Source organism: Prionailurus bengalensis, chromosome F2 (genome assembly GCF_016509475.1).
Source record: "Prionailurus bengalensis isolate Pbe53 chromosome F2, Fcat_Pben_1.1_paternal_pri, whole genome shotgun sequence".
Taxonomy (NCBI): Eukaryota; Metazoa; Chordata; class Mammalia; order Carnivora; family Felidae; genus Prionailurus; species Prionailurus bengalensis.
In genome coordinates, this window is record NC_057353.1 from 38,553,788 (window position 1) to 38,578,403 (window position 24,616).

The window sequence follows — 24,616 nt, forward strand, 5'->3', positions numbered from 1 at the left end:
ATGTTGAATAAATGGGGCTGCTAAACTGCAAACAATTCAAATCCATTTCTTTCTGCACCTATAAATTCTTTCAAGTTTTCCTGAGTTGGGAAATGGGGTGAGGCCCCTTCTATGTGTTCAAAACTGTGGCTGGTTTCCTATGATCAGTAAATATCCATGACATCTCCTGATGTTCCTGTGCCTTACATATTTTGCATGTTTTGCAAGTGTTGAAGTCCTTATATTATTTCACATTCACTTTATAATGATTCTGCAAGATAGATAGCATAGACTTCAGTCTAATGGCTTATAGATGATGATGAGGCTCAGAAAATTTCAGCAGGTTTTCTACAGTCACAGAGCTAGGACATAGTGAAGCCAGGATCAGAACTTCAGTTTTCAGATTTGAGCCCAGAACACTCTACTCTGATGCAAGTTCAGAGCATTATCGCTTTTGGTCAAAGGACATTGCAATATGATAGAAATGATATATTTTGCAATTTATGCTCTAGTGTTAACAGATAGCACTTTATACTTCTCTTTTTCATCACTGTCACCTCTTCACAGAAGGAGATCTCATTGCTGTTCTGTCCTCTGATTTCTTTAATAACTAATCTGATTTTCCAAAAAGAATTTTAAGACATGACCTAAATATGGTAATTAACACACTGAGAGGATATATCAACATGACCCGCTTTGTGTCCCTTTTCCAGTGTGGATACTCATGAATATAATTTAATGTTACTTTCAAAACACTGAATTTTATGTTTTGTAGTTTAAAAACTTTTTTAATGTTTATTTATTTTGAGAGAGAGAGACAGAGTGTGTGGGGGGGGGGAGGGGCAGAGAGAGAGAAGGAAAGACAGAATCTGAAGCAGGAAGCAGGCTTGAGGCTCCAAGCTGTCAGCCCAGAGCCCATTGCGGGGCTCCAACTTACGAACTGCAAGATCATGACCTGAGCCAAAGTCGGTTGCTTAATTGATAGAGCCACCCAAGCATCCCTGTTTTATAGTTTCTATGACTGAGTTTACACAGTAGTATTCAGTCAAAGGATGGGCCACCTTCTAAAAGCTCTCTCACTGGCAGAGGAAGAACACTAACCATTGCTATGTTAATAGGAGAATTTTGGTTCCTTTGGTCATCTTTTGCCCAGCAGAACTCAATGCACAGCTTCTACTCAAAGTTGATAATTTTGTTTGGTCATGAAACACAGCGGTAATAGTAGCAAGGAAATTTTTAAGGAAAATGACTTTTCTGCCTATTCTTGGGTTTCTGAATTCATATCCCTTTAACCTAGCCCTATCTTTTGTTCTTCTCCGCCTATAAATAAGTCCTGATATCTTCTTATTATTAGTGGCCATTTAGAACTACTTGAGAGAGTTTCTAGTCAAAAAAGTGTTTCTGTTTCTCAGGACTGGGGAGAAACTCAGGAAATGGCTTTTTTTTTTCTTCATTGCTTTTGAGATTTTAAACCTACTGGGTGTGGGGTAGTGAAATTCTGAAATTTCTTTTAAATTCTGAAATTTTTTTTAAAGTATGATAAATGCAAATTTAATTTTTCTCCACAGAGCCCCATATATGAACCGATTCGAGTATATTTCCCTTTTTTATGACTTATATGATGAGGAATAGAGAAAAAAGGAAAAGTCAATATTCAGGGGAACAAAACGTGTTCACTTTAACCGAAGCAATTACACTGTACCCAATAACATTTGGAAAGCCTTGGAACCTAGTTATGTTCTCAAGAAAACTCAAGATACTGGATATATACAATTTAAGAAATCCATTTCACATCGGTTCTCTACGTCTGTGAGAAATGAAAATGAAAACGTGTCAGGTAGTAATTCCTCTAGGAACCTGGGGAAATGTCATTTTCCTTTGTCCTCTTAGGTGGCCATGTTTGTGCTACAGCTGGGCAGTGCCACATTCCTGCTTACGGAGCCTGTAATCAGTGCCATGACAACTGGAGCTGCCACCCACGTCGTGACTTCACAAGTCAAGTATCTCTTGGGAATGAAAATGCCATATATCTCTGGACCACTTGGATTCTTTTACGTGAGTTTCCCATATGTCTTTGTTCGTGTGTTTTGGGAGTGTGTTTCACAAAGTAGAATCTGGTTAATTCTAATACTGTGTTGAAGGACCTTGGGTTTAAATACAGTCTTTTAGGATACTTGAAGTGTGATTTAGGATACAAAACTAGTTGAACAAATTCTACTGATTTTGGAAGAAATTCTGTACAACAGTTGAGTATGGTATAACTTGGGGTCATGATTAGGAAAAAATAACTGGAATTTTTTTGAGAGTCAGATATGTTGCCAACTTCTCATGGCAGCCATCTACTGGGGTTGTGGCCCAGTTTAACTACAGTACGCTCGACCACATTCATTCAGTGTTGTGAACTCTGGTTTGGCTCAAATCACAGGCCTGGTCAAGAATTGGTGGCTGAAGCCCCAATAGCAGACAGTTATTAAAAGTCATTTGAACAGAGAAAGGAACCTAGGGCCAGTTTCAAGATGTTATCCTAATACTACTCCATTGTTTTTGTGTCTTTTTGAAGCTGACCTAAAATCTATGACCGCTCAGGAAGTCACATCCTATGGGAGCTTTAGAAGAAAATGAATGTCTGGTTAATAAACTTGAGGGCAATGAAACTTCCTTTTACTTAATTTTATGTGGTAGAGGAAGAAAAAAACATTTCTTTCTACTCTCTAGGTTCTGAGCTGTGGGCCCTCTAACAAAAAATAGATTAACAAGAGAAAACCAACAAGTTTATTACCATGTATATCTCATACATACATGGGAGAAACTCAGAGATGAGTAACTCAAAAGAGGGGGCCAGAACTTGGGCATAAATACCATCTTCACCTAAAACCCAGGAAGAGAGTGTGGGGAGGCAAGTTATGGGAAGGGGACCATGAAAAGTACTATAAACAAGGATAAGGTTTGCTGTGCAGATGCTAAGTTGCACCTTCTCCATTGATAAGAGTTTCTTGTGATTTAGAGTCCTCCTTTCCTTCTTAGTACCCAGAGAGAGACACCTTACAAAGGGACATTTCCTTTATAAATGTAAATTTCTCTTACAAAAGGGTAATTTGTACTCTTCAGAGCTTCCTTGCGTCTGCTGTTTCTCCAGATAATAAGCTGAAAATAATCCTAATGTCAAAGAGGCTTATTTTGAGGTGGCATATTTTGGGGTGGCATATTTGGAGCTCCCACAGTGTAATACTGTATGCTAAATAACATTAATGTTTTATAATGAGGGTATTCCTACCCTCAATTTTCTTGATCTTAAAGGCTAAATGTTAACATATGGAAGTACAGTAATTTCTTTATCGAATCCCTGATGTTGAGGTGGTTTGTCGTGTTTCAGTCTTATACACAGTATTATACACAGCCTTATGAGGATCTTCGTTATTTGTGTGTTATGGTCTGTATCACCAATTATTTCATTAGGATAAATTCCTAGTGATGGAATTACCAGATTGAAAGGGTGTAATTTGTTTTTTTCTTTTTTTTCTTTTTTTTTTTTGCCAAATTTCAATCTAAAAAGTTGTGCTAATGAATATTGCACTCTCATTCTATCATCATCAACTCTGATTGTTACTGTTTTTAAAATTCGCCATTTTGGTCTGTGAAAAGTAGGAGTATTTATCTACTTAAATGTGTGTTTTTCTGATTAACTGGTAAAGTGGTCAATAAACAATAACAATTGGCAAGACGGAGCTGGGCGCTGGTCCTGAATTTTTGTTATGTAGGTAATATCCTGCTCAGTGATTCATTCATTATAAGAAAGCTTAAAACTGAAACAAGAACACTGGAACAGAGCCTGGAGGCAACATAATTCCATGTTCCAGTACAAACAAGAGCAGACCAAAGTAGCTGTAAGCTGTCAGGTGACCGGTGGAGTAAAGACTTGGTGACGCCAGGTCTACCCCACAGAACCACATCAGCACTAGATTCTGCCTTGACCTCCTTGAATGGGGTGCTCCTCTGTGCACGTGAGGTGAAAGGAAATGTGAGCGGGTTACAAATTAGCCTCTTCAGTCACTATTCACCTACACAAATAATCATCCTTCCTTTTCCTGGTTCTGTTAACGGAAGCAGGGTAGCCGGATATGGGAATGACATTTAGCCTTTCAGCTTGCTTTTCTCACGGCAGTGTGCCTAAAATGCTACCTTAAAGGGTTTTGCGTATGATTTTGTTTCCCATCCTGTTTTCTTGTGAGGAAAACTGCAAGCGAATTAGTCTTTACTTTGTGGGTGAAATACCATGTGGCTTTTTGGGGCGGGGTTAAGTTCTCACAATGAAAGAGAATCAGATCTAAAAATTGTTGCAGGTGTCTGACTTTAAATTCACACTATTCCGTTGGTGGAAGTTGCTGTGCTGTGTGTTGAGGGAAAATGAAGAAAGTTGCTCTTGCTTTTCAATGTCACAGAGTCCTCCAGCGTTTAGGCTCCTAGGTTGGAATGGTGCCTGGATTCTTCGCCGGTGTTTTGAAATGAATAGGGACATTTTAACGTCAAAAATCGTGGCAGTCTGAGCTTTATAAAGATCAAGAAATAAGTTGTGCATCGTGTGTAGGTTATACTGGGACATCTGCAAAGTGAGGTTTGGTGTAGTTAGGCTGAAGAATCTGATGATGATAATGTGTCCTCTGAACTCGCCCCTGCATCATGTGGGTGGGATGTGAAGGAGCAGAGCTGAGCTCAGCACAGAACGATAGAACAGAGGACAAAATGGAGGCCTTGGTCACTTGGTCAGAGAACCCAGAGGAGAGCGATTAACACATTTGGGGGATTTTTCACTCCGACTGTGCTTCCGACCTCTGAGCTTTTGCAACTGTTATATCCTTTTTGAAAGCCTCAGGCTGATGGGAGATAAAGATATTATTTGGGACATAAATTAATATCTAGACCATTTGAGGTTCTTGCACAAGGAGCCAGTTATCACTGCTAATTTTCTCAGCTAGAACCCTCATCTTTCTTAAAAGAACGCAAGTTTGGCCAATCAAAATGTTAATTCTGGTAGTAGCAATCCTTAATATCAGCTTTGAGAGAAAACAGCCTTCTGCCCTTATCCTGTTCTGAGGTCACTGTAAGTTTGGCTTCTCAGTGTCTTCTACCTGGGCGATGCCTGATTCTGTGCAAAATCTCCATCCCTTTGGTTGCTCTGGGCTGGTTGATGTTCTTGCCTCAGCAGAACATTTTTATTTTTATTTTTGTAAGTTTATTTATTCTGAGAGAGAGAGAGTGCAAGTGGAGAAGGGGACAGAGAGAGAGAGAGACAGAAAATCCCAAGCCGGCTCTGCACTAACAGTTCAGAGCCCTATGTGGGACTCAAACTTATCAACCCTGAGATCATGACCTGAGCCAAAGTCAGACCCTTAACCAACAGACCCAGGCGCCCCATGCAGAACACTTTTAGAGAACAATTTGAATCAGATACAGGTGCTGGTACTGTGCTCACTTCTGCCCTGTCAGATTATAGGAAAGGTCTCTGGCAGGTCTTAAGAAGGAGATATGCCCTAATGCATTTCCGTTTTCTGTGTCTGTAGATCACATGCGACCCATGCTAGCTAAGCTCAATAGTTAGACCACTTTTTCTCTTCTACCTGAAAACTGTTACCCAGCTTCGTAAGATGAGGGGCTCTCCCAGAAGTGTTAAACCCCACTAAAGCTTTTTGAGTGCCTTGGAATTTCTAGGGTCTTTCTATGCAAATGGATCCTCTGGAACACTATTATGATGCTCCTATATTTCCAATAATAAGTGGATGGAATTAGGCCTAATTCATCTTTTTTTTTTTTGCCTTCCTAAATCCCTTCACACATAATGCTTTACTTTTCCCTTTGTTCTGCAAGTTTTATCTCTAAATTCATATACTTCTAATGAATTTAAATTATGGCTGTTTCTTAATGATCTTTAAAGGAGTGGGTAAATATCAGTTTTTTTCTCTGATTTAACTTTTAGCTCTGGTGATTTTATTAGGACCCATACAATCAAGTAGACACTAATTGATCTATCTTTTCTTTTCCTTAGAAAGAGGCAACAGGAGAAAGAACTTTAGAATTTTAAAAGCCCAGATTCAGATCAGAACTCTGGCTTTGACCAAATGACTAAGTATCTTTGGCTCCTGCTCTATAAATTGGTGATAATTATACCTATTGGGAGTCATTTCCTAAATGAAATTTCTGGAATAAAATAAGTGTTCATTAAATAGAAGCCATTATCTTTATACTAGTAATTCATATTGGATATAACTAAGATTTTTTTTAAAGTGCTACTTATGGGGGCGCCTGGGTGGCGCAGTCAGTTAAGCGTCCGACTTCAGCCAGGTCACGATCTTGCGGTCCGTGAGTTCGAGCCCCGCGTCAGGCTCTGGGCTGATGGCTCAGAGCCTGGAGCCTGTTTCCGATTCTGTGTCTCCCTCTCTCTGTGCCCCTCCCCCATTCATGCTCTGTCTCTCTCTGTCCCAAAAATAAATAAACGTTGAAAAAAAAAAATTTTAAAGTGCTACTTATGTAATAGATACTGTTATCTATTAATAATAATAGAATAATAATAGATACTTTTCCTATAATCTGCGGAGGACTCAATCAAATAATCAAAGCTAAATAGTAAAACAAACTTACTTCTCTTTTTGCAACTTAGAAATATGACTTCGAAATTCATAAAACTTTAAAAAATAACTATATCTGCTCTTAATAAGGGTTAGTCATCAGAATTGAAGAAATTCTGATTTTTAGTTTATTTTCATTGAAAAATATTTCCATCTATTCAGCTCACCATCCCCAATGGTTATAAACTCGCTTAATAAGTTATAAACACTGCTGGAATATATTTAAAACTAAGCAGAAGCAATAAGATTACGAAGGTCAATTCTGTCTTGGGACTCTGGCTCACCAGTTACATTGTTTCATTCCTGTTGTTCTTAAGATTCAAATATTTGAATGATAGTTGGTTCCCTAAACAGATAAGAGGGAAAGTTTAATTCTTCTCTAGAATAAATTTTTTTAACTGAGAAATGATAATGTATCCTTTTATTAGAAAGGATGTTTCCCCAAAAGGCACAATAAAAATTACAAAAATTCCTAGTTCATATTAGCACATGTGGATTTCTTTGAGATGGCGCCAGTGTCTCGGCCTGTAGCAACATATGATAAATTTGGCAAAGTTAGTTTCACTGGCATGGCTTTATATGAGTACTGTTCTAAATAATTATGTGCAGTTCTGTACATTAAACCAGAGAGCACAAGTCAAGCTTGGCAATATATTCAACTACCCTTTTTGGAAGTTTTTATTTCCTTCCTTAAATATGAGGAGTTTCAAAACTGAAAAACAGTTTCATTCCTGCCCCCATCCCTGAAGTACAAGCGAAGCACTTTTCTAGTGTGAACATCCCTGAAGGCTGCAAAGCAGGAACCAAGAATGTTAATGAAATGGGATAGAAACGTCAGAAGGAAATCAGAGCCAATGAAACTTTTTTTCTTTAAATAGAGAATGAGATCACAATTAAATATGTACAAACGAGGTTTATATGTAGAGAATAAATCTACTTTGAAGACCTAAGCCCTCTGGGAATTCTGAATCAAGAACACACTTTGATGGTTTATGAAAGCCTATGTTTTCTCTGCAGTTATTGTGACATGTCTATTGTGAATTGCAGGGATGTTCAATATACTCTGAAAAATGGACAGAATAAATTGAAGGGAAAGAAAATGAATGTTCATCTGCAGCTTGATTCAATCAGCGATGCAGGGGATAGAAAATGTGGCAGGTTTAACTTGGGTACGGAACAATTATATGGGCATTTGCAACAAAGGTTGCTTTACAATTCTAAAGCAGAGGGCAACTATTTTTGCCACTCGACCATCTTGGGTTAAGCTCTCTCTATCCCCCACAATTCACTGAAAAATGCAGCACTCCAAAATCCATGCTCAAGTAATTCAACTTAAACTTAGTGTTCTAAACAAGCGATGGCTGGATGCCACCTGGGCTGTGGCAAGCTTGGTTGTGCATGTTGTGAGTTTCGTGTACCCAATGTTGTCTCTTATGTCTAACACACCATACTTCCCCTAGTTCACATTTTGGTTGCAGACTTCATTTATCCCTTAAAGCAATACTGAATGGATTTATGCCCAGTGTGAGAAGCACTTATTGATGAGAAGTTTGCATATAATTATGTAAAAAATAATAGAGTGTTGTGTTTTCTTTCTTCCTTTTGAGGTCTTGTTTGTACTCATGAAAATACAGCCTCGGGTTACATTTTCAGCTTCATATTTCTGTTGTCTTTCTGTTTGTGCTACTTTAGGATGTAGAGGGATTTGAGGCATTTGATTTAACAATGCTTATCTCAGAATGTTTAATGATATAATGATATGCAGGCAAAGTTTATAGGAGACATCAAATTCCTAAGAACAGGGAGAACGAGTACCAGCATCAATTTTGGAGGGATTGGAGATGGCTTTAGGGATCCCTAAGCAAAATCTATATCTGCTTAGAGGTGGGATTCAAACATAATAAAGTTGAAAGTGAGTTGGAGCAGGGAGAGGGCATGTCTGGGCAATTGTAGGTCATGTTTAAAGGTCCCAAGGAGGTGAAAGCTGACTTTAAGAACAAAAGTCAGAAAAAAAAAAAAAACGCCAGGGCTGACAGCAGACTTCAGTCTCGTCACCTGCCAGATGGGAGAGTTGGACTAAGTGTGAGGCTTCAAAATCAAAAATGTTCAACAGACTAATCTGGGGAGATTTTCCAAACTACACGTGGACGGGAAGAGATTAGTGTGCATCCTTGAGTCAAGAACCACTAGAATTGATTTCCTTAGTAAATATTAACTAACTGCCTCATAGGCATTGAGGATGCCTTTGAAAAATAATATTCCTGTTCCCATGGAGTTTTATTGAAATACTGAAAGGGCAGGAAGTAGGGCAGGAATAGGCAGACTGGTGAACAGAATCATCTCAGATAATGTTAATGAAGGAAGCCAGGTTGTGTAATTGAATGTGGGTAACGTGACAAGTGAAGGAGAAATGATAAGACTCACCTTTTATTAATTGGGAAATTAAATGAGTCATTGCACATAAGATGGCTAGCCTCGTGCCTAGAAATGTTAATTCTCCCACTCTTCTAGAAAGTGATGATATTGAAACAGTCTCTCCCATTCTTTCTCCCGCAAGTTTCCCTCCCCACATCGCTTGTGATAGCAAAAATGTGAAAATTCCTCTCCATTTAGGGTGGTAAGAAGGAGTTAAGGTGAATGCACTGTATGGATGCAAGGAGGCTTTCACCAGATATGCATATGTTAAGAAAAAACAGTCGCGGTCCCTGTACTCGCAGCTTTTAGAATCAAGTTGGAAGGCTTTCTCGCTTGCCTTGCATGATTCTGCTACTGATGTCAAAGATGCAGGGCCAGGAGTGAGAAGGGCTGGTTTGCCTGAGTTGCGGCCAGGTACCTCGACATCCCACCACTAACAACCAAAATCAAAGACTGCATGTGCCATGGTGGTCTCCCCTTCAAAGGGGTGGTGTTGCCATTCCAAGGAAAACAGGAAGCACCAGGAAAGTTTGGAAAAATTGTATGCTGGACTGGAAGAGAGGAGTAGTGAGTGAGTCACTGGTAAACTGGTAAATGTGCTGGTCTAGGCTTCGGGGCATCTGCATCGCAGCCCCGACTCTGTCACTTGCAAGCCAAGTCACCTAGTAGGTCATGAATCTTTACAGCCTGGATTTCCACATCTACAGAATGAGTCTGTTCAGCTGCTTGATTATTGAGGCCTTTGGGGCTCTGACAAGTGTCTTCTAAATACTGCCTTTGTTAGGCACTTTTGTTGAGATCCTTACCACAGCTATCCGCCATGCCTTGTTATCTGGGAGAGATGCTTACATCAGCTGGCTGTCTCTCTTAATGGTATTAATCATGTAGTGATTGTTACTAAAAGCTTTCTGTTTAGTTTCACTTTCTGTCTTAAAAATACTTCTATCTTAGTTAACTGGAAGAGAGGGTGATTAACTAGGGTATATATGAAGTTCCAAAGGGAAAAGATCTGAGTCACCCGTACCTCTGTGGCAGGCTGCCAGGGCACCTGTAACAAGCCGCCACAGTTAGATGGATCAAACTACAAACGTGGATTTTCCCACAGCTCTGGAGGGTGGACATCAATCATCAAGATACCGGGACAGGTGGTTTCCTCTGGGGCCTGTCTCCTTGGCTTGCGGATGGCCACCCTCTTGCTTCTTCACCTGGTCTTCCCTCTGTGCGTGCATATCGCTGGTGTGTCCTCCTTTTATAAGGACACCGGTCAGATTGGACTAAGGGCCCATGCTAATGGCCTCATTTTCATGTAATTACCTCTTTAAAGGCCCTCTTTCCATGTATAGTCACATTATGAGGTACTGGAGGTTAGGGCCTCAGCTTATGAATTTTAGGGGAGCACAGCTGAGTCCCTGACACCCTCTTTGAGTTATCTCAGCAATGAGAAGCGTTTGACTTGATGACTATGTTAGTGTCCTGTGAAAACTATTGCAGTTTGCCAGGAACCTGGTGGCTTAACCACAGAAATCTATTCTCACATTCCTGGAGTCCAGAAGTCCAAAATCAAGACACTAGCCTGGCCACGCTCTCTCTGGAGGTTCTAGGGGGAAACCTTCCTTGTCTTCCAGCTTCTGGTGGCTCTGCACATTCCTTGGCTCCTGGATGCATCACACCACACTGTGCCTCTGTTACCACAAAGCCTTCCACTCTATGTTCGTGTCTTCTTCTCTTCTGTCTCTTATAAGTGCGCTTGATGGATTTTAAATATATGTCTGTGCACAGATGATGCCACATGTGTTTTCAGATCACAGGCTGAACACATGGTAGCAAGCATTTATGAATGTTACTATTTTTTTCTAGATGGATTCTTGGTTTTGTGCTTAATGATAGACTCAAAGTCATATAGGGGGAATCAAGACCCGTGGATTACAGATTAGTACTTTCTACCTATTATACAGTAGTATACTGACAGATTTATTAAGGCTTGCTGATTGTACTATCACTCTGTTGTTTCTGTAGTGAAACAGAAAGTGATTTATGACAGATTCCTAACACAAAAATAGCACAGGAACAACAAATAATAGTACTAAAGGGTTTATATATTCTTTTTGGCATGGAAATGTATATTAGCATATTCCGTGTGGTCCCTTTGTAGATAGTTCAGAAATATACTCATTGCTGCTACTGAAGAGTTGTCGATGAAGCATTATATACTTAAAACATTAAAATCCTTTTTTTCTGTCATGGAGATTTCATTACTGCAAAACCTAAAGCAACCAGAATGCTGGCAAAAAGGATATTTTGGTTGACTGAATTTTCTGTTAATTGGTTGATAGAATTTTCTAGTTAATTGCGTATTGGACAGAAAGTCCATTTAGTTTGTGTTTTCTTAATTTTTAAAAAAAAATGTTCATTTATTTATTTTGAGAGAGAGAGAGAGAGAGACAGAGACAGAGACAGAGACAGAGAGCGTGAGTGCAAGCAGGGGAGGGACAGAGAGAGATGGAGAGAGTGAATCCTAAGCAGGCTCCATACTGTCAGCCTGTAGCCCAATGAGAGCTCAAACTCACGAACCATGAGAACATGACCTGAGCCAGAATCAAGAGTCAGATGTTTAACCAACGGAGACACCCAGGCGTCCCGAAAGTCCATTTAGTTTTGAATACTATTAGTATTTCTAAAAAGTTAAGATCTTTCTCTTTGCCTTATTAAGTTTAACAAAATGGATATAATTTAGATTTTTCTTCATTTATAAGTATTTCTTTACAGGGCCTTGTTCAGAACTTCAGTAACAGTTGTATAAATGTGAAACTGTTGAAAGGGTATGACCCCCTTAACTAAATCCTGAATATGATTTTTTTTTAGCTTTAGATTTTGCTTCATTCTTAAAAAAGTGGAGTTATTAAAAATCTGATTATCGGGATCAGATAGCAGATATAAAAAATCAATTACTTGAAATTTACTGCAACGGTAGCTTTAACATTTAGATCCAGGCCTTGTACACAAACATGTTGACAGAATAAATAAATGATAACTACAAATACCCTTAATATGATGTAGATCAGGTATTGATGGTGAGGAAAGAAGAGTCTGGGTCCTGCCCTTCTTCATCATTCTGCTTATTCAGAGTAAAATCTCCTCTTTACAGATTTATGATTATTTTTACTACATTAGGCCAAAGTATTTATTCATTCAATGATATTTGTTTAGTGTCTCTCAGCCAGACACTATTCTAGAAGTTGAGAATCCATCAATAAAACCTTAAGAATGATCAGATCAGATAAAAACACATTATATAAATAAATTTGAGTGTGTGCGCAAATGTTTAGTGAGTGCTTCAGTAAAGAACATAAGAAACAATAGGTGTATTATGAATAGTCTGTTTTTATTCCTTAAAATACCTCAAAATGGATTTGTTTATACATATGGATATTTTTCATTTTTTTCAATATATGAAATTTATTGTCAAATTGGTTTCCATACAGCACGCAGTGCTCATCCCAAAAGGATATTTTTCATATTATGTCACGTTATAGTAAATGGTCCATTTAGAGAACTAGTATTATAGTTTCAAAATGAGCTGAACTCCTATTTTATTAAACAGTTTGGTCAGCTGTGATGAAATAGCTTATTTATTTATCTGTACACATATAAACTGTCTTTGATCCTCAGAGGTCTGAGAAGTGAAGTTGATCTTCAATAGGAATTTTTATCTACTGAAGCTTAGTGTGTGATAGCATTCTAAGATGACTGGATTTATATGAGAAATGAGAAATTTTAATGTGTACTTAGGATGCCTAGACTTGCATTAAATGAGCATATGTAAATATGTGTAAGTATGTGTGTGTATATGTGTATCCCTATCCCTATTCCTATCTCTGTCCCCATATGCCACTCGTTGCCTACAAGCTGACTTTAGCTGTGACTTCTTTGTGTGGGTCCACATGACAGTCATTAGATGACGCTCCTCATCAGCCTGCTTTTCTGTTGTGTTCTTCATGCTGGTTCTAGCAAAACTTTGCCCGCCCCCATGTTCTTCTGGAGCATCTTGTGGGATGTGCTTTGTTCTACAAGTTGTAGTTTACCTCAGACAGACAATAAAAACCCTGGTTTTTGTTGTTCTTGTTGTTTTGTTTTGTTTTGTTTTTGTTTTGTTTTGTCATTCCTTTCATTCTGGGGTGGTCATTTTTATTACTGCAAACACATGTTCTCAGAACGCATATTACAGCAAATTTGGTATGGCTTGGAGTTTAGTAAATTTCTCCCCTTTCTTGTATAGGCACTCTCATGGCATACTTTTATTTTTTTTATTTTTTTAATTTATTATTATTAGTTTCTTAATATAATTTATTGTCGACTTGGCTAACATACTGTGTAAAGTGTGCTCTTGGAATGTACCACGGGTAGATTCCTGTGGTTTATCGCTTACATACAACACCCAGTGCTCATCCCAGCAAGTGCCCTCCTCAGTGCCCATCACCCATTTCCCCTCTCCCCACCACCCCCGTCCACCCTCAGTTTGTTCTCTGTATTTAAGAGTCTCTTATGATTTGCTTCTCTCCCTCTCTGTTTGTAACTATTTTTCCCCTTCCCCTCCCCCATGATCTTCTGTTAAGTTTCTCAGGATCCACATATGAGTGAAAACATTTGATATCTGTCCTTCTCTGACTGACTTGAAATAAGCAGCATAATACCTTCCAGTTCCATCCATGTTGCTGCAAATGGCATGATTTCATTCTTTCTCATTGCCAAGTAGTATGCCATTGTATATATAAACCACATCTTTATCCATTCGTCAGTTGATGGACATTTAGGCCCTTTCCATAATTTGGCTACTGTTGAAAGTGCTGCCTTAAGCATTGGGGTACATGTGCCCCTATGAATCAGCACTCCTGTATCCCTTGGATAAATTCCTATCAGTGCTATTCCTGGGTCATGGGGTAGATCTATTTTTAATTTTTTGAGGAACCTCCACACTGTTTTCCAGAGTGGCTGCACCAGTATGCATTCCCACCAACAGTGTAAGAGGGTTCCCATTTCTCCACATCCTCGCCAGCATCTGTAGTTTCCTGATTTGTTCATTTTAGCCACTCTGGTGTGAGGTGGTATCTCAGTGTGGTTTACATTTGTATTTCCCTGATGATGACTGACATTGGGCATCTTTTCATGTGTCTGTTTGGCCATCTAGATGTCTTCTTTGGAAAAGGGCATACTTTTAATACCATGCATGAAACAGAAGGAATAATCCTCTAACTGTTTTAAAACATTTGGATCCTTGTGTTTTTCCTTGACAAATCATCTGAATGATATTCTCAATTTTTTTTTCTTAAATTTTTAAAAAATTTTTTTAATGTTTATTTATTTTTGAGACAGAGAGAGACAGAGCATGAATGGGGGAGGGGCAGAGAGAGAGGGAGACACAGAATCAGAAGCAGGCTTCAGGCTCTGAGCCATCAGCCCAGAGCCTGACACGGGGCTTGAACTCACGAACCGTGAGATCGTGACCTGAGCTGAAGTCGGACGCTCAACCGACTGAGCCACCCAGGTGCCCCAGATATTCTCAATTTTATCCTTTAATCATCAGAAAGCTATGTATTTGGACAAAAATTTTTTAACATTCCCCTAACCCCATATCCTATAGAAAATATTTCACTGAGTAGCGTTTTGGATTTTAGTCCTTGACATGGAGTAAGGGGTGACTATGAGAAGTGGAACCTGCTCCTTCACTTGCTGTAGGAATTCTGTGAACAATTACCATCCAAGAGACAGAAAAAATACTGTCTGCACTGCAGGTGACTATGAGATTATAGTACCCTCAGAGTGTGGGATAAAATAGAATACTATGAAAAAGATAACAGGTAAAGCTAATTATTCCTTATGTATTTGATCATTCATGTAGTGTTTTGGTTTTTGCTGTTGTTGTTTTGTTTTTAAACTGGAATTCTGGATTACCTACATTATACCCTGATCCCTTTCACTTAGTGAGGCTCCATTTTCACTGAGTTTATTTTATTTATTTATTTGAAAGAGTTACGGTGTTAATGGTAACATTTAACATATTGAATTGAAGTTCAGCTAGCCTGATGAATCTCCTTTACACCTCCTTTACAACATCCCTCATGTATGTTCCTGATCACTGGACCAGAGGGTCCTGTAATTAGGAAACCTGCTGAGCAGAATTTTAGGAGATGCTAAGGAACATAGTCTATGTTGATCCATTATATACATAATATTTTGATCCAGTATTTTTAGTCGTGGTCAAATTATATTTGAGATACTAAAAAGAGAGGTCAAAGTACCAACCAATAAGTTGGGCTACTGTGAGAATAGCGTGTGAGCTAGAGTGAAAGCTAGTTTAGATCACCTGAAATGACTTGAAGAATTTGTTGTGGACAAACAGAAATGGGCTTATAAAAATTATAGCATGATCCAGCAGAAGGAGGAGTTAAGGGACATGTTGAAGATAAGCATTTAAGGTCTATTTAAAATCTTTAAAATTATACAAGTGCTATATCTTTGCAAGAGAGAATTTGGAAGACACAGATAAATGCAAATATCTCCTTATGCAGAGCTATTAACTCTCCAGATGTATCCATAGATATTTAAAGTACGAGTGCATGTTTGATCCTGAAATTTGAGGAAGAGCCTATGTCCCCTTACTGCTCTTACTGATGAATCTGCATGTGGGTAATGAGTTTTAGCACTCTGCCCATTGAAGTGTCCTGGGAAAGACCCAGAAGAGTCATTCTCTCTAGCCATGTCCTTATGTAGGAAGGAGCAAACACTGAGTTTAATGGGAGAATCAAGGGCAAAGCAATTTTGTACATGCAAATGTACTTGCTCTGGATCAGCACTGGCCACCCTTTACATCCCACGTTTCCACCCCCCATCCGTTAACATATTTTTTGAAACATCACTGAGTTCATTTGGAGCCAGATTTCGATGTTGGTATATTGTGGATGATCCTGAAATTTGTTTGTATTTTTCCTTATCACTGTAGATCTATGCATATGTCTTTGAGAACATCAAGTCTGTCCGACTGGAAGCGCTGCTGTTATCCTTGCTGAGCATCGTGGTGCTTGTTCTGGTTAAAGAGCTGAATGAACAGTTTAAAAGGAAAATTAAAGTTGTTCTTCCTGTCGATTTAGTTTTGGTAAGTATAAAATCAACATTTAGCCTTCTGCCTTACAGTGCTTGCCAGTTGTTGGGGTAACCTGCAGAGGTTCACTCTATTGTCTACAGTAACCCACAACTATTCCTGTCTCTCATTAAAGTCAGGCTAATTTTGCAGGGCTATACATTAATGTAAGAACAGGAAACATTTTGAGTCAATACTTTTTAAAAAAGGAGGCACACATGTTTTCAATTTACACAGCATTTCTCATATGCTTGTAATTTTTTTTTACATAAATAATAGAACATATAGCTTCAGATTTTAAATAAGAAGACATTTCTAAGGGTGAGACTCAGAAGATCTCTGGAATGATTCTCCCTAAAAGCTATAAAAAGTGATACCCCATCCTACTAATGTGGCATCTGTACGATATGCAGAGAAGTATTATCAGTTGACCAATGTCCATTAGTGATTGATAGAGTTATTAACACCTTTTTTGCTGACCTAATTTTGCTTTATTGAAAGGATACTCATGATTTTCATGGGCCAGGCCTGGTTCTCTAATATATTTTTCATTGTTGTACCTGGCAAAGCAATGAATTATGCTTTACATTAAGGTTTATGGCATTACAAACTGCATTTTGAAATTTTAAGAGCCTCTAATGAGGACTCTTAATTAAACAAAGCACAAGTTGAAAATGAAATATTAACACAGCCACAGCCTACTAACCTATCATTACCTGACTGTAGTTTTTTAATGGTCTTTGGGTTATACACATACAGGACAAGAGGTGTCTAAATCATTTCACCTCTTGAAATATTCATTCATATTGCTGAAGTGGTGTAGGTTTACATAAACATGTAAGCTTAGCACGTTGGAAGCTCTCTGAGGACTATGACATATTTCTGTAAAACTGAGATGGATGGCCTCTCTCCATAGCTAGACCTTGGATGATTCTATACTCCTGATAATTTATGGAGATGCATGTAACATATGTGATCAATATAATGTGTGTGTGTTTGTGTGTATTTCAAATAAGCCATAAAAGTGGAGGGTACTATAATTATTAGTTTTCACAGCAACAACTGTGAAACATACCATTTTATTCCAAAGTCCTATAGGTATTAAGAAATCTTATTATATCTTGGGAAGCTTTATTACATAAGTTGCATGAAAACAAAAAAATGAAACCAAACCTTAGGTAACAAGGCCCTTTAGCTGGTAATAAAAAAAAATTACTTATTCAATGCAAAACTAGTAAGAAGTATCTTTTATCCATATATATATATATATATATAGAGAGAGAGAGAGAGAGAGAGAGAGAGAGAGAGAGAGGTAATTCTTACACAAGGTTGCTCCTAATATTTGCAAGAGCCAAGGTAAAAGTGCTAATTCGGGCCTGAATACTTAAAAGTTATAGACCAACGTGTTAAAGAAAACAGGTTTTGTTTTCCTAGTTTGACTAAACCGCCACAGTGATTACCTTGAACGGTCAGAATAGAGAATTCTCCCATTCCTTCCAGTTTTGCCAGAAGAAGGTAGCCTGGGGAGAGCCAGCCAGCTCTTTGGCCTGCCCCTCCTCTTCCTCCTCTGACTCTGTCCCCTGTACGTGGGACAGAGATTCGTATGTATATGTGTGGCTATTCCTGTCCCATTATCTAAACTCCAAACACATCCTCACTCTTCCACACCAGAACTGTCCCTTGGCCTTTTCATGGGCCACGTTGGGAGGGTGAATCTGGGGGAGATACTCCAAAAGCAGGCATGGGCCATTTGGGCAGGAAATCATCAATTCTTGAGTATCCAAAGTGTCGTCCAGAAAGACCGGGACAGGCGAGTTGGACACATCCCTTCATCCCTACAAAGCTCTCCTTGTATGAGAAGGGCAACAGGTTGAGGAGGGCCAGATTAGAACCCTCTAAAGCACTGGACCTGCCTGGACATGTATCCCATGTTGCCCAAGTCTAAGGGCAGTGCGTGTCTTATACACACCTATAATACTAAAATAATATTGAAGAGGGACCAATGACTTGGCTGATAAAGGAAGTTGAATCATGTCAAAGAAATACAGTGAGGAAATAAGATGTTGTCTGGAAGCCAATTCAGTGGCTTAGATTCCTTGATTTTAGTATTGGCTACAAGTCCTCCACCTTGTGTGTTCTTCCAGTTTCAAGAAGGAACCAATATTTTGTGCCTATGGTATATTTTCTTTTATATCTCATAGTATTTTCTGACCTGATGTAAATATTTCTTGGAAATTATTAGCAATTAAATTTATTAATTGTCTTAGGGATTTTCGAATACGTTAATACTTCTGATTCTAACCTAATAGGCCTGACTTTTTACCTACTGCTGTCTTCATCAGAAAACACTATTATATCACAATATTTATTATGTTTAACAGTATAATCTGCATAGTTTTATTGCCTTTTAAAAACATTCTCAAGGCTGTTTTGCTTTGTGAGTTTACTTGTTATTTTAAAACCCTCTATAAATTTGGTTAAATATCATCACAGAACAGAAATACACAGATAGGAAAAATCCCTACAAAATAATATTATTGGGCATTAATTTTCAAATATGCCTTAATTTGCTAGTGTGGTTTTGTTAAACCTTTTTTCTGGCCATGTATATGGTAACTTTGTACTTTAAATAGATAATTGGTGTTCCTCTTTTTGACAAAAAAGAAAAAGTGTCGTGTATAAGATCTAAACTGATACCATAATCTATATGTGAAATTTCTAGTACCTACTAAAATTATCAGAAGAATGACAAGAGAACGTGAAAATGGATGGAAAACATGGGGGTGGCATGGTAGGAAAAACAAAGGCTGAACTGAGTTCCGAACATACCTTTTACAGGTGATTATGCACACAGGCAGAGGAGACCTCACCTTGCTTATCATATGTCATATAGCAGAGTGTAGGGCACCTGCGATTCCACGGAGGTGACTTTAAAAACAGTGAGTCCAGCATGTTATTAACTAGTATATTTTGCTTCAAGAAATAGTGAAAGCTCAAAATTAAAAATTTCCCAAGGAGACTGTCAATCATCGCTGACAACTAACCTATATAGAAATATTAATGCAATATCTCAAACTCCTGAGAGGTTGGTGTCATGGAGGGAAATCATGCTGTGTTACAAGGCATTCCCTCACGTCCTGAGACACAGGTATTTAGGTTGGTTGTGGTATCTGTACACACACATACACGCCTATATTCTGTTCTGCGCCCCTTCAAAATCAGACATAATTGGATAGACACATCAGGAAGGATATTAGAAAAGCCGTATTGTTGGATGCCATTTAACTTTTGAGGCTGCAAATCAAGTGCTCACAAATTTCAGAGGGATTTTTTTCATTTTTAAAGTTTTCTTAATTTTTAAGTCTGTGCAACTGCATCATGACTCTTAACAATCATGGGGCACATGAACAATGTTTACTTTTAAAAATAGTTTCAAGGTGTTTGAGAGGCCAGTAATAATTTTCTTTTTCTTTTTTCAAATGGAACCACACAGATTATTGCTGCATCATTTGCTTGTTATTGTACCAATATGGAAATCACATATGGATTAGAAGTAGTTGGTCATATTCCAAAAGGGTAATGTAGTCTTTTTCTTTCTTTCTTCCTTTTTTGTTTGTTTGTTTGGTTTTGATGAAGGAAAGGACTTGGGGTAGGTGGCTATGGATTTCATTTCTTTCAAAGGCTCTCTATAGGACAAAATTCTAATTAATTTCTGTTTGAAAATAATAGGAAGAAATAATACACATATGGAGAAAGAGTAACTTCATAAACTGTTTGCCTATTAGTAGGGAAGTTGATGACTATCTCATACAGCCTTACTTCAGGTGAAAGATTTGCAAATTATTTACTAAAATATTATTTGGGGAAAAAAGGAGGGCATTGAATTTTCAAATTATGGTCACACCCCTGGGATTTATTGTTCCCTATTCCACTCACATATTCTTATGACTATTTTTATTTCACTTCATACATAGTAAAAGTACAGAAGCATCATCTGAAATAATAACCCCGCACATAGGCCTAGGTGGTGTATAATGGTGAGGGAGGGTAAAAGCGGAGAAGGTTTCTTAAAGCCTTCCTGTGGACACTAAGAGGAAGGTTAACGTGAAATGTTGACCCTGAAGGGCAAAACGTGATCCAAATATAGTCTGAAGGAACATAAAGACATCTTAGGGAAGAGAGGGGTGTGTTATGGGTTATTCCCTCTTAATGGGCTATATATACACCAGTGTTTATAAATGTCCAGCAAAGTTACAGTTGTTGAGTCCTCTGTATTTTTATCTTCCAGTCCAAAATTTTGGTTTGTAATTACATTAAAATGGAAGAACGTAGAAAAATTCTCAGAGGTTATCAAGATAATTAGAAAAAACAACCGTCTTTAGCCTTTATGTAGATACAGGTTATTATTTAAATCATCTTGGGTTTTCTACAGGATTCTCTACTTTTCCACCTTCAAAAGTCAACTTATTGTTTCTTTCTGGGTCAGCTTATTGTTGTTAATAATTAGTCAAGCTCAGTTTTTAGAAAACAGAAATTCATATACTCTGAAATGGCAACGCTTTGTACATCATATTAAGATATCTTAGGGCCTGTAATGTTAGAGATCAATTTCTCTTGGGGGTAAACTTTAGTTAGTGGATAAAAAAAAAATCATGCCTCTCCCCCACTGCTTTATTTCTCCTTAATTTTGAATGACCTTTCTAGACCTATTCTCTTAAGGAATCATAGAAAGAGTGTGGCATTGAAAAGAGATGGTGAACCCCAGCTCTATCATTCGATTTGTGACTTAGATGCATTACCTAAACTTTCTTAAAATGTTTTCTCTGCCAGAGTGCATGAGTGGCGCTTGGTCTAGGGTTGTGTAGACAATGAAACTGCTAATTGAAAGGGTTGAACATTCCACTTTCATGCTAGGTATTAAGTCAACATCAATTATCTTCCCTTTTGTCCCTACTTTTTCCCCAGAGGGATTTTTGTTTGTTTTTGAAGAGGAAGTAAGTCTTCCAAAGTATCATCAGGGATATAAATCAACAATGATACCTTGGCTCAAGTGCTTTTCAAAACACAGTAAGACAATGGCTGGGTGTTAGTTGAAAGAAATAATTTAAACAGTTCTTTAAAACTGGGAAACAGCTAACTGTGGCCTGTATTTCACAACGGAGGGTAGATGGAGCCTTTATCCACATTTTTCTTCACATATGTGATGCATAGTGTACTGTGAAAGGATCGAGTTAAAAACATAATTAAGATTATGAACTCAATGGCGAAGTTAGGGATTAGCTCAAGAATTATAGCTCACAATAAACCATTGTTTGTACAACACTGTAGTACTCAGGGCAGGAAGTACAGTCTCTAACGCCTGCCAATTAAATATTTGGAAAAGTTCGAATGAAAGAACACTCCAGATTTGCTTTTGTTCTGGTACAGAACATTTTCCTTGAGTCAGAGTTTCTGTAGTGTAAAACCTGAATTCCCTGGGCGTAAATGCCTGATGGACGCATGGAGCCGTCACCATGGCGATCCTTGTGATTTTGCTTTTCTGCTAAGTAATATTGAAAACAAAGGGCTTCTCAGGGCAAGGCTGCTTGGTTTTCACACGGGTGTTTCACTTTTTCTATGTAAACTTCATAGTCATTACCACAGTTGAATTCATTGCAAGTTGTTACAGAAATTACATGAAAGTTGATGACTTCAGCATGGTTTTTCTTTCCACAGAATCCCTCCACCTAGAGCTCCCCCAATGAATGTCCTCTCTGCAGTAATCACTGAAGCTTTTGGAGTGGCACTTGTCGGCTACGTGGCCTCCCTGGCTCTTGCTCAAGGATCTGCCAAAAAATACAAATATTCAGTTGATGACAACCAGGTGGAGTATACCCCAGCCCCTCTCCCCAGCTGTTGTATCATGGTACTCTTTACTCAGATCCTGAGAACATTGAACTTCCAAAAAATGTCACTTTCCTAAGTGTATAACAATAATGGATAGAACACAGAAAATCTCAAAAATCATCCATAGAAAGCTGAAAATCTGGCCCTCATGGGTTGGTTTATAATTTATCATTTTTTTCTCCTAGGAAGAGGGACATCTTGATGTCCTTTTTGATTGTAGGAGGGAATCTACATATATTTATCATTGCATTCTGACTTAAAAAAAAACCGTGAATTTCAAAGTAACAAAAACACTAATATTACTTATTCTTTTTTTTCTTTGTCTTTCTATTTTTTTAAGTATATAAAATTTATTGTCAAATTGGTTTCCATACAACACCCAGTGCTCATTAATATTACTTATTCTTGTTAGTAAAAAACTAAAGGGTACAAGGGTTTGTTCTAAGAATACCAAAGAATGAAAATTTTATTGATCCTATTTCTGAATCTGCTCGTGCTAGTTTCTTCTTTCAAGCCTTATGGCCCTACATTCCTGCACAGGTCGACAGGGACAGCTGTGGAATAGTGGTTAAGAATGGCAAATTACCTGTGTCTAAATCTCACTCCGACACTATGTGCCCTTAATTGTTTCTGTGTCCCAGTTTTGTCATCTGCAAAAAAGCAGATTTATTCATTTAACGGATGTGTATTGAGCTCTACCATGTACCAGGCACTGGTCTAGGAACAAGGGACACAATGCTGTATAACACAGACCATGTCTTTCCCCATCTCAGTCCTCCCAGGCCTTCCTTGGTACACCAAAATCTAAACACCAGATTTTTCCACTTCCTTCTCTGCTCTGCTTTTCATATTATTCTTGTTTACTGTCAGCATCCCCTAATTAGAGTGCCAGCTCTCTGGGGACAGGCATACGTGTCTGTTTTGTTGGCTGGCAAGAGCAGAAACAGGTAAACATTAGGAGGCCATTGCAATAATCCAGGTGATACTTGATGACTTGGATGTAGCAGTGCTGGAGATGAGAAGTAGACAGATTATGGATTGGTTGTGGATGCCGTCTGGGAAAAGGGGAAGGAGTCAAAAATAACTCTAATGCTTTTGGCCTAAGCAACTGGAACTTGAGGTGGGGAAGAGTGTGGGAGGACACGACTGGGGATGGTAGACAGCAATAAACCAGATTCAGTTAAGTTTGGGATACCTGTCAGCCATCCAAATGGAATGCCGAGAAGCGGGTTGGCCATATGAGTCTGGAGTTCAGAAGAGTGGTCCAGGCTGGAGATGTAGACTTGTGAGTTGTCAGCATATATTTGGATACATAGGATCAGAGAGAGAAATGCTCCCATACTTGTGATTGGTTTGGTGAGAAGGAACCATAAAGATAATTGAGAAGGAGTGGTCACGGAGATAAGAGGAAAATAGGAGAGTGTGAGGTCCTAAAAGGACCCAGAAGGAGCCTTTAAGGAGGAGGAAGTGAGCAACTATCTCAGATGCCGCTTTTAGGCCAAGTAGGTAAGATCTAACCACTGGATTTAGCTTTGTGGGTATCATTGGTGGAGTGGTGGGGGCAAAAGCCTCGAACATCGTGACTTAAAAGATGGAGGAGAAATGGGCAACAGAGACCATAAATCCTTGTACTTCCCTATAAGGTGGTTACAAGCATTAAATGAGTAAAATGCTTGCAACAGCTTCTGGCTCATTGTAAGCACTCTATAAAAGTCAGCTATTTTTGTAGTGGTGGTTAAGTCACAACAAATGGGGAGAACAGAAATGGGATACAAACAAGCCTCATCCTTTGACAGGATGCACCTGTGGTCACCAAAAGTTGATTGTGATTGAGTAATGGTATATTCTCCTATTACCCATCTTGTAGGAATTTTTGGCCCACGGCCTCAGCAACGTGATTCCTTCATTTTTCTTCTGCATACCAAGCGCCGCTGCCATGGGAAGGACGGCTGGCCTGTACAGCACAGGGGCAAAGACGCAGGTAACCTCATTGTTCAGAATGGGTCAAAGCACTTCCGGTAACTCTCCCTCTTGGACAGTGGGAAAATTGAGCTTCTCTCTAAAGACCCGGAAGTATTTTCACTTCTTCAATTTTTTTTTCTCTAACTGGTTTCGAGAAAGTTTGTCTGTCTGTCTGTCTGTCTGTCTCTCTTATGAATGATCCTTCCAGAAGCAGAATGACTAGGCGAGCAGTCAAAAATCCTGTACTGGTAGCAGCTTGACTGTTGGCAACGTTTGAATAAAGCTCCCTCTAGTGGTGCCGCTGATTTTGTTTTTGGCTAATCTAACCAGTCCATTTGAAAAAACTTCCATTTTTGTTCATTTTTCCTTTCAATGAAATGAAGTCAATTATAGGCAAAATCGGTCCTTGATGCTGACATTCCTGTCTAGAGAGAGGTACAGGTAGATAAATGAGTAATAAGTCATCTGTGCACATTTTAGGCTAAAGAAACAATCAGCATACATTTTTAGGAACTGAAATCGATTCAACATTTGTTGAGAGCCTGCTGTATACCTGGCATTATGCTGGGTACCAGTAAGCTGACTATGGCGATAATGAAGGTGTTGCCATGATTTTGAT

At 38.6% G+C, this 24,616-nt stretch overlaps 1 protein-coding gene across 2 annotated transcripts in view; it reads left to right on the top strand.

Moving 5' to 3' along the window:
• The window catches only part of SLC26A7 (solute carrier family 26 member 7), a 118,429-nt gene that overhangs the window by 48,361 nt on the left and 45,452 nt on the right, over nucleotides 1–24,616 (top strand). For both annotated transcript variants that reach the window (XM_043601353.1, XM_043601354.1), the window contains 5 exons: nucleotides 1,870–2,034; nucleotides 16,012–16,164; nucleotides 19,643–19,725; nucleotides 21,865–22,012; nucleotides 23,903–24,016. In XM_043601353.1, the coding sequence (XP_043457288.1) occupies nucleotides 1,870–2,034; nucleotides 16,012–16,164; nucleotides 19,643–19,725; nucleotides 21,865–22,012; nucleotides 23,903–24,016 (663 nt within the window). The remainder of the gene's footprint in view (nucleotides 1–1,869; nucleotides 2,035–16,011; nucleotides 16,165–19,642; nucleotides 19,726–21,864; nucleotides 22,013–23,902; nucleotides 24,017–24,616) is intronic.